General features: G+C 33.7%; 1 protein-coding gene across 1 annotated transcript in view; it reads right to left on the bottom strand.

Annotated features, from left to right (window-relative positions):
* Positions 1–18,216, bottom strand: part of LOC129949882 (KH domain-containing, RNA-binding, signal transduction-associated protein 2) — a 186,282-nt gene that overhangs the window by 84,771 nt on the left and 83,295 nt on the right. Inside the window, 2 exon segments of the mRNA XM_056061594.1 lie at positions 3,547–3,810; positions 3,921–4,006. Coding sequence (XP_055917569.1) covers positions 3,547–3,810; positions 3,921–4,006 — 350 coding nt within the window.

Raw genomic sequence — 18,216 nt, 5'->3', positions numbered from 1 at the left:
GTTAATGCTTCATAACTTCAGAATTACAAGCTTCTTATTGAATTATATTTACAGTTTGTGAAAAAATTACTGAATCTGTTTACAAACCCCGAAATTTGGTTAAAAACGGGTTATCAGATCAGTTACAGTTTTCTATTGATCATGTCACTGCCAAATTGACATTTGAACATTCCTTTATGTATTTTGTATTGTTTTTAAATGCCATGGTTAAACCTCAAGACTGAATTGTGGGTTAAAATCTTGATCCAGGTATGAAATAATTTTTAAAAGAGTGGTTAAATTTTAAGAGCCGATGTTGTATGTAAACCACACCTAAACGTAAAGAACTAAAGCTTCTTGTCAATTTCAAGCAATGTCAATGGTCAGAATGGTGACAAGAAATGTCAACAGTGGGTGATCAATTTTTGAAGAAAATCATCTTTAGTGATGAGGCACATTTTCACATCAGTGGATTCGTCAATAGTCAGAATTGGTATATGGTATTTTTTTTTCAAATTCCAAATAGTGTTCTCGCTATCGTGAAGCCATTGGCAAACTTATTTTCGACATGAATATTTCGAGGGTTAAGGACTTTCAAATTATTTCATTTTATATAAAATATTATTAAAATAATCTTTCTACGTAAAATCCAATCTTCAAATTTTTTTAAAATAAATGATTACCTTAAAAAAATGCTAAAGAAGTGGTAAAATTGGTAAGAACTGGCCTTCGAATAAAATATTTCTAAAAAAAAAACAACTGATAATGAATAAAACTTATCAAAATATTCAATATTCAGAATTTCTCAAATATAATCAAATCTTGAAAACAAACAAAATATATTCAAATTAAATTTTGTATCTTATAAAAAGTTTTGTTTTTAATATTTGGTAAGGCTTTTAGAAATATCGACAGCCAGCCACATATTTAAAGTTATGTAAGTCGCATTCCAGCCATTTTTTTTCTTAAGGTTATGTCATATTGCTTTTGCTTCCACTTTAAAACTTTGTTTTTAATAGGAAATATTTTTCGGAAGGTAGATAATCCAAAACATAGTTTTGGATGAGTTGTCAACCAGTCTTAAATTGTTTCGTTTTGCACCAGACTAAGGGTACATTTTAGAAAATGTTAGTGACGTAAAAAGAAAGCATTTCATAGAAATTAATTTATAAAATTTTTTAAACGTGCAATGCAATTTTTTTCTTAGAATACGGTTGTATGCTTTAGACAAGTTAGGTCTTAGGTTAAAGATATAATTTCATGGAAAACCCATTTGATTCAACTGCATATTTAGGGACTCAGAAAAGATCCCAGAACCAACTCCGCACTCCATCTTTAAGCCGTCAGTAAAGATGGTTGTGTCGAAACCTATCGACATGATGTCATCCTCCCAATCTTCTCTCGATGGGAAAATAACCTTAAAACCCTTAGTAAAGTTCAATGTAGGAGTGCTGTAGTCAGTGTCTACCGAGATAATATCTGAGGAAATCAATTTCATAGCGTTGCTGTGACCAGCCTAATATGCTGCAGGAAAGGTGTCACCCTGATCTGTGTTCTGGGCCATAATGGTATCGTGGGAAATGAACGGGCTGACGAGCTAGCCAGGCAAGGATTGGCCCTTCATACCTCACTTGCGTAAATGGTTAACATTCCTCTTGGTGCTATGAAGGGTAAAATCTTTTCTATCTACCAAACTGAATCGGACCGAAGGTGGAGCAATTTACCCAACGACATTATATCTAGGAAGATATGACCCACCTATAACAAAACCCGTACAAACGATCTTCTATGCAGGCCAAGTCAAGACATAGCCAGGATTGTTGCGGTTTGTACGGGACATTGGCCTATAGGAGTTCATGCAGAGAAGTTGGATATCTCTTACAACACCTTTTGCCGAAGCTGTACCGATAATCCATTTCCTCTGCAAATGTCCTGCTTTGGCAAACACTAGAATGAAATACTTTGGAAAAGCATTCTTTCAAGAACTTTATGAGCTATCTGAGACAAAGCTTAGAGACCTAATATTTTTTCTCAATGCGACAAAGTGGCTCTTACTTAATTGCTATGAAGCTTCTCTATCAATCTATCCCTTTCAATCAAAGGTCAAACGAGTTTTTGGTATCAAAACGACGCACTACAGCGCTAATTGGATCTCAGGCTAGGTTGCCTTGAGATCGCCATATCTACCTTCCTACCTATATGTGGCTTTCGAAATGTTTTACTTTATTCCTACTGACTTTAACTATAGTCGACTTAAAGTAAATGTATTAAATTTCTTTAAATTTTCAACATAAGATGTGAAATTAAATGGCAAACAATTTCTTGTCATATTTTTCTACTATCAAGCTTCTATTTGCAGAATGAGTTTAAAAAAATGTGTGGTGTTAAATGTTTTCTACCTTACACCCTTCTCAATCAAAAAATATATTTATCATAAGGAAATTGACTCCTTGTCACAAAATTTATTACACACAAACAAAGTAAGAAAAAATATTAGACGAAAGGTAAATTGAAATCACTTCAAAAGACTCCCCTAAATGTTTCTATAAGGCAAGCAGAATGTTTTTAAAAAATATTTACTTTGTCTACACGAGGGCACAACTTATATTAGGCAGTAGGTACGAGCTACCCAACTCAAAGAGTTCCTATATATTTATAACGAAAAGTATATCAAATTTTAAGGAGTCATTTAATATTTTTTCTTACTCTTTAAGCATCACAGCTTCTATCTAGCTCCCACCTTCTCACCCTTATTATTCTTCAGGCGATAGGAAATGAAATCTTAAAAAATTCACTTACATATGTCGTGGAAAAAAAAGTATCTTCATATTTATTTGCACGAACAAAAACATCTCGAATTGCTCCCCTGACAGATACTCTGATGAACTCATTTGTGGCATTTTCAAGGAGTGAGAAAATTGAGTGAGTGAGTAAAGAAAGTTAAAACGACACGAAACGAAAAAATATCCTAAAACATCTGCAATCATCCTCATAAAATGAATCGTCCCCCCATCATCGGCACAAAAACAACAATTTTTTGTCTGCCTGTCAGAGACATTTTGGAGTTCCTCGACAATATTGTCACGAAATTGCTTTTGGTTTTAGGGAGTATTTTATTTGTCAACCGCACACCACACGTTTTCCAAAAATTCCGCCTATGCTCACATCCTTAATTGACATTTTAACAACAACGATATACAGATACAATTTGAAGTTGATTGGATTTTTTTGTTCCTCTCCACATCACATATGTAGGTAGTCAGATGCGGGTTTCTAGGGGGGGTATCATCCCCATCTTCATAATTCCAAAAGAAGTCTCTCAGGTTTATTTAATGGTGTCACATTGAACTTTTATTTGTAAATGCTGTTGGCGAAAAACATAACGACAAAGTTTTCTTTAAGAAAAAAGAGGAAAACAACCCCCTTCTAAAATTTCATTATCCTTGATCCGAACCTGACTCCATAACGCAAGCGTTCATTTCATTCCAATTCATACGCATACTAATATATGAAGATATACAAAACAAAAGGCATAACGAAGATATCTCTCTTTTCCTGCGTACTCACCGGAACCAAAAACCGTCGTACCTCCGCCAACGCATAGGCAATTCTAGCGTGTGCTTCAGCAGGGGCTGCAAATGTTGAAATTTCCACATGGAGGTCCTCAAAAAGATGTGCATAACGACTATCCCCACTGGCACGTAATTCTTCTTCTTTTTTTCGATCTCTCATCGAGCCCCGACCGAGTACTGCCATTTTGCACATTGTGTCTTCCTGAAGGCGTTTCATAGAATTGCCTTTAGGACCGAGTAGTTTGCCAACAAAATTGAACTTAAAAAAGAAAAGAACACACAAAACAGAATTCAAATTTTATTTTTTCCTTGGAAAATTGTTTTAAAATGATATCGTTTTTAAGGATTAAATTGTGGGGAGATATGTACCTTTGGATGATCACGAACAGGAACGGCAACTTTGACAGCTATTTTAACTGGTTTATCACGTGTTATATCGAGCATTTTGAGTTTTTCTGGAAAATAAAAAGAAGAAAATAGAGAATTTAAATAATCAAATTGAAATTTGTTTAAGGAGTTAAGGTTAAAAGTCATAAATGTTAAGTGGTTTGCCTAATAAAGAATTTTCTTAAAGGCTTTTACATCAAGAATGGAATGCTGGTTGCACCATATAACATATATGTGACAACTAAGAGGGAAAACATTCACTTAAAGGTAGTGATGGATAATTTGAGGGAAATAAAGGATTTCTAAGCACCTGAGGACAATTTCAATATATTTTTTTTTATGGTAACTATGATTTTTTGAAGCATTTTCTTTTTTCGGAAGAATGGTTCAACATACTCGAAGCAAATTGCCTTCCATAAATAAATGAAAGGATGACCATGATTGAGCAAGGTTTTATTGATTTTTTCTTTTTGATTAATTAGTTTTGTTGTTGTTGTTCCATACTACCCCAAAAACTAAAAAAACCAAAACTAGGAATGATAGGTTATATTAGACATCGTAAAAAAACAAAGCAAATGGGGTGGCGCAACAGTCCGTTGTGAACCAGGGCCTAGTGACTTACAACTCTCAACCATTCCTGTGTGCGAGTTCTGTTGTCAGGAATGGAAGGGACCTACAATTTAAGGCCGAATCCGAACGGCTAGTTTAAGAAAGCACTTTTTCATGACAAGAATTACTCTTGAAGGATTTGTCAATTCCTCGTAAGAGGCAGTACCCGCTAAAATTATTTTTTAAAATTAAGATGGCACAGGCAGGGAATGAACCCAAGACCTCTTGCATGACAGTCCAACGCACTAACCATCATGCTACGGGTACGGCTGATAGCAACTTATTGAAAGTTAATTAAAATATAAAGATTTTGTACTTGTTTTCCATAAAGGCTTTGATAACTTTTCATGAACTATATTAAACACTTAACGAAATTAATAATTGTATTTTACAAATTAAAAATTGCCAAAACTGTTTAAAGGTTAACTAACTGCGAATTATCTGAAATATCTTTCACCTTTGAAGGAAGATTCTCACAAACGACTTTTTTTAAGAGTAAAAAAAGGGAGTTTTAACCTAAGAGCCCGCGAAGCATGTCTCAAAATGCAGAGCCTTTTTAGATTTCGAAATCTATTTTTGCTAACGAGATTTTAAGTTGAAAACCAATTTTTACAAATTTGGTAACATTTCTTAAAAGTTTTTATTTCTTATATAAACAAATACAAATTGGTTGAATAAAATAAATTCGAAGTAAATTCCTTCTATTTTTTTAGTATTGTTTTTTTTTTTAGGATTTTATTTTTTGTAAAAAAAACTGCCAATACGATTTTTCTTAAAATTTAACTGAATATTGAAAACAGTATTTTTTATAAAACAAAATTATTTTTATTTTATTTTACCAACTTTTTTCATTCATTTTTGTTATTTTTTTATTTTTTGTAAAAAAAACTGTCAACTTGATTTCTCTCAAAATTTTACGGAATGTTAAAAACAATATTTTGTATTAAAAAATTTCATTTGAAGCCAATATCTCAATACCTCATATTCCGTTAGAAAGTTAACATTTCAACAACAGCCTAAAGCATATTTCTACAGTAACAAAAGTAATGATACAAGTGCTTCTAGTTCCAGTAAAACCATAAGCCTACGATTTTTTTAATTCATTCTTAGGTGCTAAGGTTTTCAACCAAGAACCGAACTTGTCAAACCTAAACCTAGAGCCAAAATTCTAACATGACCAAGTTGTTGAAAAGGACTTGCTCGGACCTTAAAACATCGCACTTTTCTGCACAAAGCCGAAGCTTTAAATATTTTGAAACTTTTATCTTCTGATAACTTTTACTTAATTTAAATCAAAGCAATTGTAATTCACTCACAATTTAACATTTTCAAATAAAATTGTCAAGAAGTTTTTATTTTTGTAAATTGTTAAGACTTAAAGAGGCCATTCCGTGTTGTAAGATGTAAAAATTGGGTTGGGGTTAAAATACTTAATGGATCATAAATACTGTGTTTCAAAGTACTGTACGTCTCAAACTTTAGTATTTCAAAATTCTGTACATCAAAATTCTGTATTGCAAAATGCTGTAAATAAGGCTAAGATGCCAGTGATAGCTTTCATAAGTTTTCAACATTAAAAATAAACACTCGAATTTTTTTGACAGGATGTTAATAGTGATCATTAAAAATTTCTGTCATTGAACAAAAATTCCTGATTGAAATCGACCGAAAAATTTTTACTGACAGAAACTTTTCATTGGAAATGTGTGAAATACTGAAATTGGAACACAAATCAGTGGAACCATTCGTTTCACTTTTGAACATAAAAGTATCAGCTGTTCAGGAAAATTAATATCCTTCCGGAAAATAGAAAAATACATTTTTAGAGAAAAAGGATCGAATCGATGGAAAATTTTTCAATTTCGATTTCAATGATAGCTATAACTGGCCCTGAAAAAAATAAAATCATTTTAACCATGTAAAAAAGTGCGCACTTCTTCCACATTATCAAAACGATTTTTATTTATTAGTTTAGTAACAGTTTTAATTAGTGAAAACTTCCAGTATTATATAGCATTTGGAGAATATAACATTTTGAGACCCAGTATTTTAAAATGTACAATATTAAGCATACAGTATTATGACCATACCATACATGATCAATAAATTTAAAGTATTATTATCAACTTTTACGTGACTGCAAACTTCTTGCATGAAACACATCGACTAAGCTTAGAAAAAATTCCAAGACTTAAATGGATACCTCAGGAGGGAGAGAAATTCCGAGAAAGATTAGACCTTCACGTTGGTCGCTGCCACGCCCCAGCCCTTCTGCAATTGACCAATTAGGAGAACAAATGAGCGAAATTGTTAGACCATCTACTTTCCGTTTTAATAGTCACAAGCAACTGCAACCTTGGAATAAATGATTTTATTCCGAATGTATGAGGCTCAGTCTACTTTAAGTCTGCATATCTGGAAGCTAACAAAATATACACACAGGTTGCAAGGTTAAAAAGTTAAATTACACACTAAATTTAGCGACCAGCTTAAAAAGGTGTTATAATTCAAACAAATATTGGTATAATGTACGGGAGTTGGGTGGACACAATCGTATGTCTACAAGTGTATTACAAGCCGAAGTTCTGGCATCCTATTACCGATCCTTGTTGACATGTCAAGATGACTCTCACTCGTTTCATTATGCTTTCCTAGACACAGCTGATGATTTGCTTGATTCTGTAATAGTCCTTGATGAACTGGAACTTGCTCTTTTTAGTATTAAAAACAATAAGTCCCCAGGAATTGATGGCGTTGCCGTAGAATTTCTTAAAAACTCATCTTTAGAATACAAGCAATATCTTCTTTCTTTATATAACAACTTGTACAATTCTGCTTGCGTTCAGTCGAGTTTTAATAAAGATTTAATATGTTCAGTATTTAAGAAAGGTGATGCTAGCAAGCTCTCATTTACAAAATGGCCTCACTTCTAAATATCTACGAAAAATTGTATGTAAAGCTTATGTTCCAAACGGATGTATCCTCAGCCCAATCTTGTTTGCTCTTTACATTGGTGATATTTCAGATAATTTTTCTGATATTCGTATAAAAGTACTTCTTTACGCGGATAACCCATCTTTCTCCTCCTACAAATTAAAAGGGTCCAAACGTACTGCAATATCTGGGACCTTAAATTAAACTCAGAGAAAACAAAGATAATGGTATTTGAGGCACGGAGTTGTAGAAGGTTGAGAGAAGAAATGTCGTTCCTTAACAACCAACCTATTGAAATAGTACATGAATTCAAATATCTGGAAGTGTTGATGTCTGCTAACTGTAGCTTCAATAGAGTAAAGAAGCTTAAGTAGCTCTCAACATAACGTGGCCAACTTTCTTCTCAAACAAAAACATAGACAACCATGTCTGGAATTGCGCCGATTTATATCAAAAATTTGAAATTGCATGCAGATTTTCTAAGAAGAGTAATGAGTAAACCAAGCTCGAATCTTCACACATCTATTATGAAGGTTCTTTTGCAGAAGAAGAACAGAAGCATTGCCTTTTAAGAAATGGACTCAACTTGCCCAGTTTTATATTGTTTCTCTTGAACTGACTGAGTTTAACATAGATAACTGGCAAGATATCTTTTCGAATGTTATGTCAAAAGTTGATGAAAATATATATCTTCAACATCTTAATGGAGCATCATCATCGTTAACAAGAGAAATTCATTGAAATCTAAGCCACGCCTTAAATAATAATGAAAACAATTATTTCAATAATAGACTTTCTGCGAGAGCTATAGGTATAATTTTCAGAGCAAGAGTTGAAATATTGAACTTGAATTATATTTCAAATTAATGTAAACAAAACAGCTGACGGCTGCTGTCAAAACAAATATTTCATTTTAAAATAAATTTGCTCGTGGTAAGTAAAATTATTTATACAATTTCCTTACGAAATAAGAGTTATTGCTTTTGTTTATTATCAGAATATGAAAGAGAAAAAAAAGCAAACCAAAAGAAGCTTTGGTGGAGCTGCGTGGCAACAGAAAAAAATTCGGGAAATTGCCAACGTCGAGAATAAAAGCCCCGGTGAATGTTTGCGGCATTGGCCGTTCTTTTACGCTCTTTGTTAAGAGAGGAACCGGAATTCACTATGGCTACTAGATTGAAGATTGAAGATTGTTCATAGTTCGTATTGACGTTTCCAAGGTTAAGGAGGCTAAGTCGCAGCGCGCTAGGAAAACTTGCGCCAAAACACTTCACAATGTGGGAATCGTTGTTGCAGTAAATAAAACCACAACATTTTGCTATCGACCATTCATGAACAGCCTGCCAACATCAAAAAGATGCTCAGTGCTTTGGACAAGCCACGCGAGTCCTCAAAGGAAGAAGCCAAAGAGATAGTCATGGAGAGATTACAGCCCATCATAACAGCTTCAGTGATCGTTTTGGATGAGTGCAAATTTGGTACGAATCTGGAACCAGGAATTGACCTTTTCTGCTCCGGCCCTAAGGACCTACACGAAATCGTTCAGAACCTTCTCAACCCCTCTATAAGTTTGCTCGGACGGCCATAATAAATGGTGATTCTGAAGGCAAATTTAGCCAACAAATGATCAGTATTTTGGATTGAATTTTTTTGTGAAAGAAGACGAACATGTTTTAAATAAAATTAATTTGTATGGTAACAGTTTTGTTGTTGTTGATTCTATGATATATTTTCTACACAATTCTCTTCAGTGAATTGTTCGGACCGGTTGAAGTGAAGAATGGGGATAGCTGCAGCCAAGCGAGCTTGTAGTTCTTGTTGGTTCATGTCGTGAGCCCAATCCACCCGTGCCCAGAACTTCAGTTGAAACTCTTCTTTAAGACTAGTGTTACAGCCTTGTCTGCGCTGATTTGCTGCTGTATTACAGCACAGGAAAGAATTATCGACTTAAGGGTGTCGACGGTTAAAGCTTTTCTTTTCTTTCAAAATTCCAGGATTAGCAAAAGAAAACGACGTTTTTTTGATGATAGAGGCTTGAGATAGTGAAAAAAGTTTAACAAAATATTCATATTTTGTTCAACTTTCTCAAAATCAAAATCAATTTGAATTGTTAGAATTCAAAAAACAAAACTTTTTTTCTCACAAATTTTCTCATCAATACAAAATTTTGCAAATGTCAAATGAAAACGTGTAAATGTGCGGTGTGAACGATTTTCGGGTTTTCGAAAACATTTTGCCGAAAACCCGGTTTTGGGTTTGGTGTGAAAAGCCTATTAAATCTACCTTTCCTTTGCAATTATTGTAACAGAAATGAGCGTGACGATATTTAGCATTTCATAGTTAGTTGTCCGATACTACAAGAAATTCGACAAATCTATTCATGTGCTGTGACCATGCCTTTAATTGTCGAAGAAGCTTTTCAACCTTTTAATTTTTTAATTTTTCTTTTCCTAAAAATATTAATTTACAAATTTCTAAAACAATTTATAATATGAATTTATAAAAACGTAAACAAAAACCTACCAACTAATAATTTTAATATTTAATTAAAGCAAATGATATTTGCTGGCAGTAGGCATTCTTGCCATTTTCATACATTATTTTGATTAAAAATCGTAAAAAAATGTTTTTAATGAAATAAAGGAATAATAATAATAATACAGTATCATACAGAATTTTGACCATACAGTATTTTGAATATACCATCATCTTTTGTACTGAGTAAATTGGTTAAAATGGCTTCAAAATTTTTTGTAAATCCTTCAAAATTTTAAACTTCTTGCTTCAAACCTTTTTCATTTACACACATTAATGTTGTTTGTTACATTTAAATTTGCTACATTTTGAAACTTAGAACCTGAACAGAAAATTGATATTGTAATCGTTTTCTTTGTATTTGAAAAAAAAAACCATTAATGTTGATAAAAAATACAATTGTACCACAGCTAACATACTTATGCAAATCTAATTGACAGATTACCATAAAAAACATGAAGGTACTATTAAAATTGTTTATTGTAACACAAGTCATAGAATCTGCTGAAAATCCAATTTTTGGTCACATACTTTTTAGAATTATTCCTAAAATTACAATTCAGTTATCACAGGCATCAAAAGGAAGTTTTCAGTATGGATTGGTTCCCAGCCACGAAATCATTAAACAAAAATATAGAAACTTGTCACTTAATCTCTTAGCCCTATCACTTCTTGAACTAAGTCCTTTTATTCATGTGCTCATTACCATTACCATTACAAAAAGCAATAGAGTGGAACAATTTAACTCTAATCCTTTAACTCCCATCATACAAAAAATCCCACCATTCCAGGTTAATCTACGAATTTATGTTGCTATTTATATTTATAGTGCTTATGTAAAAGGTTTCATTTACTTATTATGTAGACCCTTATATTACTTCCCAACAAATCTATCTAGGCACGAGTTGGTTTCGTTGGTGGGTTACTGGGTTGGTTTGCAGTGCAAACAAATAAGAAAATCCTTTGAAATATGAACTCAATCTTATTACTTCTATAATAGTACAGGTTTAAGAGTCTTTATGGTTTTTCCGACTTTTGTTTTTTTTTCATTCCGCATCAGAAAAAAAGGAGAAGAAAAAAAAACAGCAACATTTATCTTCTTAGATTAACCCTAATCTCAACTTAACAAAGACCATAAGACTTTCTTTCACTCGCTTTTTGTTTTTTTTATTTTTTTATTTTAAGCAGACCTCTCGTCCTTTTTTCTTTTGCATTTTGCTTCCCTTTAACGTACGTACATACATCCAAAGAACCGAAACGAATCATAATGAGAAATTATACATCCTGAGCGCGTACTCAATTTTTAATTAGATTCTCCTTTCGCTCTATCTGAAGCTTTAATAAGCTTTCATAATGAAACATTAATGAGCCCTTTAAGTGGATCCATTTTGTTACATATTCGTTTTTGATGTTTTTTCTCTTGTTTCTCGTTCATTTTTATTTCCGTTTTAGCTTCCTTTTGGTCCTGGTTTTGCCGGTTCTGGTTCACTTGTTGACGTTCGATGGCAGCATCCGCCGGAGCCACCATGTTTAGCTAAGATTCCCCGTGTATGATGAACTTTATGATAACTTTTAAGCCGGTTGCGTGTAAACGTGGATATAAAGGGTGAACGTCGTCGTCCTCGAGTATCCTTAGTAGTTCCGTATGTAGATGATCATAATGCAGCAAACATCTGCCCCTAAATGGGTTTTAATTTTTGTTTTATTATTATTTTTTATTCTTAACCAAGGACATTCTTGCTGGGTGGGGGCAGTTATAGGGGATCCTAATGGTAGCGGTACGTGTGCTGAGCTTAACCTACTTGCATAAAATTAATCGCATATTAAAGAGCCAAAGAAGCTAAAGTAACGCGGCTGTGGTGTGGCGGCGGCGGCGGCGGAGAAGCTGTGGAATGAGTCGGATGAAAAGTTTTGTTGTTTTGATGTTAAATTATAGCACTGGTGCTGTTTATGAGCCTGAGACCGAGCCCATCAGCTCGTCAGCTCTTTTTAGCCCGTGTGTGCTGTGCGTAGCAGCAGCTTATGTTTGGGTTTTCTATCTGAAATAATAACTTCCTCTACGCGGAAGGATGGTGGTGGTGGCGGTGGCGTTAGCTTTAGTGTTGGGCGCTTGTTTTGGTGATTGCTATGTAGCGATTTAAGGATACAAACTCCTGCATATGTATATGTATAATGTATATATATTTAAGAGATGGTTATGGTTTTAGCAATTTTGTTTATGTTTTCATATGAAGGATAATCATATCAGTGAACAATATTTTGTTGTTGATGTTGTTGTTATTTTTCGCTATAATATTTGCAAGCTGTCATGCATGCAGAATGTTAAAGTAAGGCATTTCACGCTTTGGCAAGCAAATTAAAATTTTTGATGCATAATATGGCTTTAATGGATTAAAGGTACCCATACCCATATATAACTACCTTTATCTACACACACAATGAACATATAGAATTTAAGTGCTTGAATGACAGGGGTTTTAGGTTGTTTGGCTTTTGTATGCATCTGGTTGAGATGTTATTGGAAATATATTTTACTTTGTTTTCTAAACATACATTTTTGTTATATGTATCCTGAAAAAGGATTAAACAGTTGGTATTTATATTGCTTATTATTTTGATATTATTGGGTATGATTGTGACTAACCTAATTTAGACGAGTTGTTTTCTGTAGGGTTCTTAAATCGGATAAGTAAAATACAAAATGATTAAACTATACATTTTAAAATATACTTTATTTAAGTGTTTTTTAATTAAAAACATATTGTCAAAATGGCATTTTTAAAATCAAAATGATTCGTTGAATTCATTTACAAACATTTATAAGAACATCTTAGTTTTTCAATCAATGATTTTTATAATCGGGTTTTTAATAAGAGGGCTACAATTTTTTTTTTAAATAAAACAAAAACAGTTTTGGTTATCAAAGAAATTCTTTATTCCTGTGAAAGTACGTTTGATTAATTTTTTTATGGAACCCAATTTCTTTTTTATACATCGGCGGAAACTGCTGCAATTTAAAGTTCGATATTCGTACGAAGTTCATCAATCGGGGCTGGCTTGTTGGCGTAGACCATAGACTTGACGTAGCCCCCAAGGGAAATAGTCTAACGGCGTCAATTCGCAAGACCGAGGCAGCCAAGTGACTGGACTATTTCGTCGGATAACACGTTCTCCAAACTTATCAGTTGGGATTTAGGACCTAGTGACTTACAACTCTCAACCATTCCTCTGTGCGAGTACTGTTGTCAGGGATGGAGGGAACCTACAGTTTTCAGGTGAATATGAACGGCTTATTTGAGAAAGCACATTTCATGACAAGAATTACCCATGGAGAATTTGTCAATTCAAAAGGCAGTACCCGTTAAAATAATGATATAGGCAGGGTTCAAACCCAAGAACTCTGGCATGAAAGTCCAATGCACTAACCATCATGCCACGAGTACTACCAAATTGGTTTCCACTAAATTGATTGTGACATTCGATGTGTGGCTTGTAGTCCCGTCTTGTTGCAACCACATGTCTTTCAAGTCTTTAACATTCAATTTGGACAAAAAATATATATTAACTTCCCATAGGAAGTTAATGGGTCCGATTTGTCAAATTGAAAATTTTGACATTTCTCGACGTTTCAAGGTCCCTAGAGTCGAAATAAAAGATTTTTAGAGAGATGTCTGTGCGTGCGTGTGTACGTACGTTCGTACGTCCGTACGTCCGTACGTTCGCGACGTTTTTTTCGTCGTCCATAGCTCAAGAACCAGAAGAGATATTGACTTCAAATAAATTTTGTTATACAGATAATAATGCAGAAAGATGCAGAAAGGGCTCTCAAGAAAATTGCGTGGGTGTTTTTTTTTACCATAGCAGTTTAAAAAAAAGGTGAAAATTTTGGTTAACCCTAAATATCTTACGAACCAAAAACGCTAGAGACTTGAATTAAATTTTATATGATAAACTGTAACGTGATCTCAAAGAAGTTAATTTTTTGAAAAAAATCTATCTAACGGTTTTTTTCTAAATCAAAAAAACTGAAAAAAAAAATTTGTCACCTCCTAAATTTAACGACTAACATATGATTTCATCTCCAAAACAATTTTGAGCAACGGAGAATAATGTTTTTGAAATCTGATAAACTTTTGAGAAAAATCGAATTGACAGTTTTTTTTATAGAAAATAAAAATCTAAAAACAACATTACTCAAAGTTCGTAAAAATTAAATATCGATTCAAATATCTTTTCAAAAACTTAAAATTTAGGCTTCAAGCTTATTTTATCTTATAAGAAATATTGTTTTCAACTTTCAGTAAAATTTTGAGGAAAATCGAATTGACAGTTTTTTTACAAAAAATAAAAACCTAAAAAAAACAATGAATAAAAGTTGGTAAAGTAAAGTAAAGTTCGACTCAAATATCTTTTCAAAACTTTGAGATATTGGGTTTAATTTACTTTTATCTGTTAAAAAATATTGTTGTCAACATTCAGTAAAATTTTGAACAAAATCGAATTGACGTTTTTTTATAAAACATTAAAAACCGAACAAAAATTAACAAAAGTTGGTAAAAATTGAATATGGATTCAAATATCTTTTCAAAAACTTAAAAGTTAGACTTTTTTTATCTTATAAGAAATATTGTCTTAAGCATTCTGAAAGATGTTTAGAAAAATCGAATTGACAATTTTTTAAAAAAAAATAAAAACCTTAAAAAAAAAAATTAACAAAAGTTGGTAAAAATTGATTTTCGACTCAAATATCTTTTCAAAACTATAAAATATTGGCTTCAAACTAATTTTATCTTATAGAAAATATTGTTTTCAACATTCGATAGAATTTTGAAGAAAATCGAATTGACGGTTTTTTTTACAAAAAATAAAAATCTAAAAAAAACAATACTAAAACTTGGTAAATATTTACTTTCGACTCAAATAGCTTTTCAAAAATTAAAAATATTGGCTTCAAACTCATTTTATTTTCCAGAAAATATTATTTTCGATATTCAATGATTTTTATATAAAAATCCAACAGTCCGTTTTTTCATAAAATATAAAATCTATAAAAAATAGTATGCAAATTTGGTAAAATTTATACTAGTACATATAGACAAACTTTTAAGTAAGACAAATCGACAGACGGGATGGGAAGTTATCAGTGTGGGTCGCATCCCAGCCTCTTTTTTTTTATAATAAGCGCACTACTATACTACCCTTATCATGCAGACACAGTGTGAGCACTAGGAAAGGGAGAGAGGGGTCGAAAAGAGCTGTCGGTGCCTATTGGTCTTGAATTCTTGAATATTGCAATGGCTGGGAAAGACAGAGTGTGGCAAGGCATTCCACATTAGCATAGTACGGCTAAAAAACGAATCTCTGTACTTAACAGTACGACCGAAGTTGGGCTCGATGGTATCTTGATGAGCATTCCTGGAAGCGCGAGTATTACGGTTGAACTGTTTAAGGGGAGGAATGCAGCTGGCTATTTCTCTAGGGCATAAACCATTAAAATAACGGTAAAAGAGGGTGAGACAAGATACATTTCCACTGTGTTCAAGTGAAGTAAATGATTTTATGATGGTAATATCACCAATAGTTCTAAATGCTCTACGATCAATACTATCCAATAGGCTTAAATAAGTTGCAGGAGCACCAGCCCAGATAGGGGAGTTATACTCAAGCTTTAAACGTATATACGTCTTATAAATAACACATTTTTGCCGACATCGCTTATGTTCCCCAAAAGTGGGTGGTGATACACATATAGATAATATCGAGATGTTCAGTTTGCTCGATGCAAGTGCCATTTATGAATAATGGCAAGGGGGGTATATTTCGCTTTAACGATACAAGACATCATTACGTTTTTAAAGCATTAAATTCCACGCTGTTTCTTATTCCCCATTGAACAATGCTGTTTAGGTCGGAATTTAATGAGCTTATCAGCCTTATTGTTGGTCCTTTAGAAGCTTTTGATCTTCGAGATATTTCTTCAGCTGATAGTTAATCAGTATTTCCATGACCTTGGAAAAAAGGGACGCAAGTGCATTCGGTCGGTAATTAGACGATGAGGAAGATTCGCCTTTCTTGGGAATAGGTTATCATTGGACGGTAGCGATCCCCATACACAGTAACGTGCCAGTTTTGATCATTAAGGAAGAACTACGGCCCAATGACACCACCGGTAAATAAACCACACCAAACCGTAATTTTTTCGGGATGCATGGAGGACGTGTGGATTGCAAGTTGTTGACGTTGATTTCAAGTAATTGATCAGCCCAATTTACGAACATACGACGCTAGTTGTGATTAAGCATCTTCAGTTCTTGCATCAATTTAATCTTGCAAAATTCACCACAACGACTTCACAGAAATGCTCAACGCTTGAGAACGACGTGTGAGAGAAACATTTGGACTTTCTGTAATCAAAGCCTCAGCGGCAGCAATATTCTCGACACTATGGGCACTTCTTTGTCTCACTGCCACGGGAAAATTTTGTACTGTGCAAATTTTTCCACTAGACGCTCAATTATTGATCTTCCAGGACGATTATGACGACCATTAATTGGACGTAACTCTCTTGACGTTAATGCCACAGACTCTGAATTTCGGTTGTAAATTTTAATAATTTCGAATTATTGTTGGCTCGTTTATCTTTTCATCATGAAATGGCACACCTTACTGAAGAGAAATGTAAAAAGAGCGGGAAGAAATATGGCGTAGTTTGCTGTCTTTGTCGATCGACTTTTATAGAGTCACTGTTGAAAAACCCTCTATTTATCAGTTCTTAAATGGGGAAGAATTGGAATTATCTCCGAGTTAAGATAAAAGATCATTTGAAAGAACAATATTGTTTAATGGTAATTTTTTATTGCTTAAATATTATAGTCTCTCACGTTTTAAGAATGATATATTTAAATTCTAGGGCTCATAAGGCGTCGAGAAATATCAAAAATCTGAATTCAAAAAATTGGAATGATTACAATAAATTCTATTGTCTCAAAATTTCCAAGAAAAAATTTTGCTGGCGACTTCAATAAGATTTTATTTTACACAGCTGAAATTTAATCTATATTGTCATCGTCACGCCAAACGGTTTCTGGTTCTGGCCTCATACAACAAGTCTCTCCATTTATCCCGATAACAAGCTGACGCCCCTAGACTTCAGGCAACCTGGTCTTTGGAGTCTCTCCAACAGCGTAAGCATGGTCTGTCACGTTGTTGCCTACCATAAAATACTACAAAGGATGCAGTAAAAGGCCAACAATTCGTCGTGAGACTTTCATTTCGAACGCTCCGTCGAGGTCGAAATGCTTTTACCAAGCACTCGGGTCTAGGACCAATATGAGTTTACTAGCAGAGCCATCGTCTTGTACAACAGCTGCTTGGAAGTTATGGTACGGTTCCTGGATTGAAAAAGGTTTGACAGATTAAAGTAGGCTCTGTTGGTTTTAAGCAACCGCCTGCGTATTTCTTTTTTTATGTTATAACAGCCTGCTCATTGAACCAAGGTAGAGACAGCACTATTTCAAATTCATGTTAAGCTTCTTACATTGTTTGACCAATTCTTCTTATCGCAGTCGACGTATACTTTGATTTTTCTTCATTATTTGCAGCCCCAGATTTTATGCCTGTTCCATCGAGATGAGAGAATCGTATAGCTTGTTCGGTTCTTCAAATAATATCGATAATATCGATGGACCTCGTGTCGATAGTCCCTCTTTTTGACCGGCTAGAGTCACGGATAGTTTTCTCTATCGCCAGATTCGATGAGGGGGTAGGCCAAACCGTTGTCGGGGTCTTTTATAGATGTTAATTGGTCTGGATAGCGATGCGGCTATTTTGAGTTGACTTGTTATATTGGCCATGGCCAACTTACATAGCCGTTTTAAATTATATTTGATTTCGAATTCTTCCATCGTAATCGTAGGCGCCCTTAAAGTCAAAAAGTTGATGGTAAGATGGAATATTAAATTTTAAACGTTTTGATGATAGTTTTATCGTATGGTGCTATTCGATTTTTTAGGATGGAAGAGAGTATTTTATAGGCGGTACTGAACAACGCGATACCTCTATACTCGTAGTTGTTGCACGTGGTGGTATTTTCGCCAGTCTTCTGGCATATCTTCATGTTTTCATACGTGCACTATAATTCCATGATTTGCTTGATGTAAAGCTGACCTAGCAAATTGAAACAGCTTGGCTGATAAGTTAT

The sequence above is a fragment of the Eupeodes corollae genome, chromosome 1 (assembly GCF_945859685.1).
Source record: "Eupeodes corollae chromosome 1, idEupCoro1.1, whole genome shotgun sequence".
NCBI classification, from domain to species: Eukaryota; Metazoa; Arthropoda; class Insecta; order Diptera; family Syrphidae; genus Eupeodes; species Eupeodes corollae.
The sequence above is the reverse complement of the archived record's forward strand: the minus strand, read 5'-3'. Positions and strand labels throughout refer to the sequence as shown.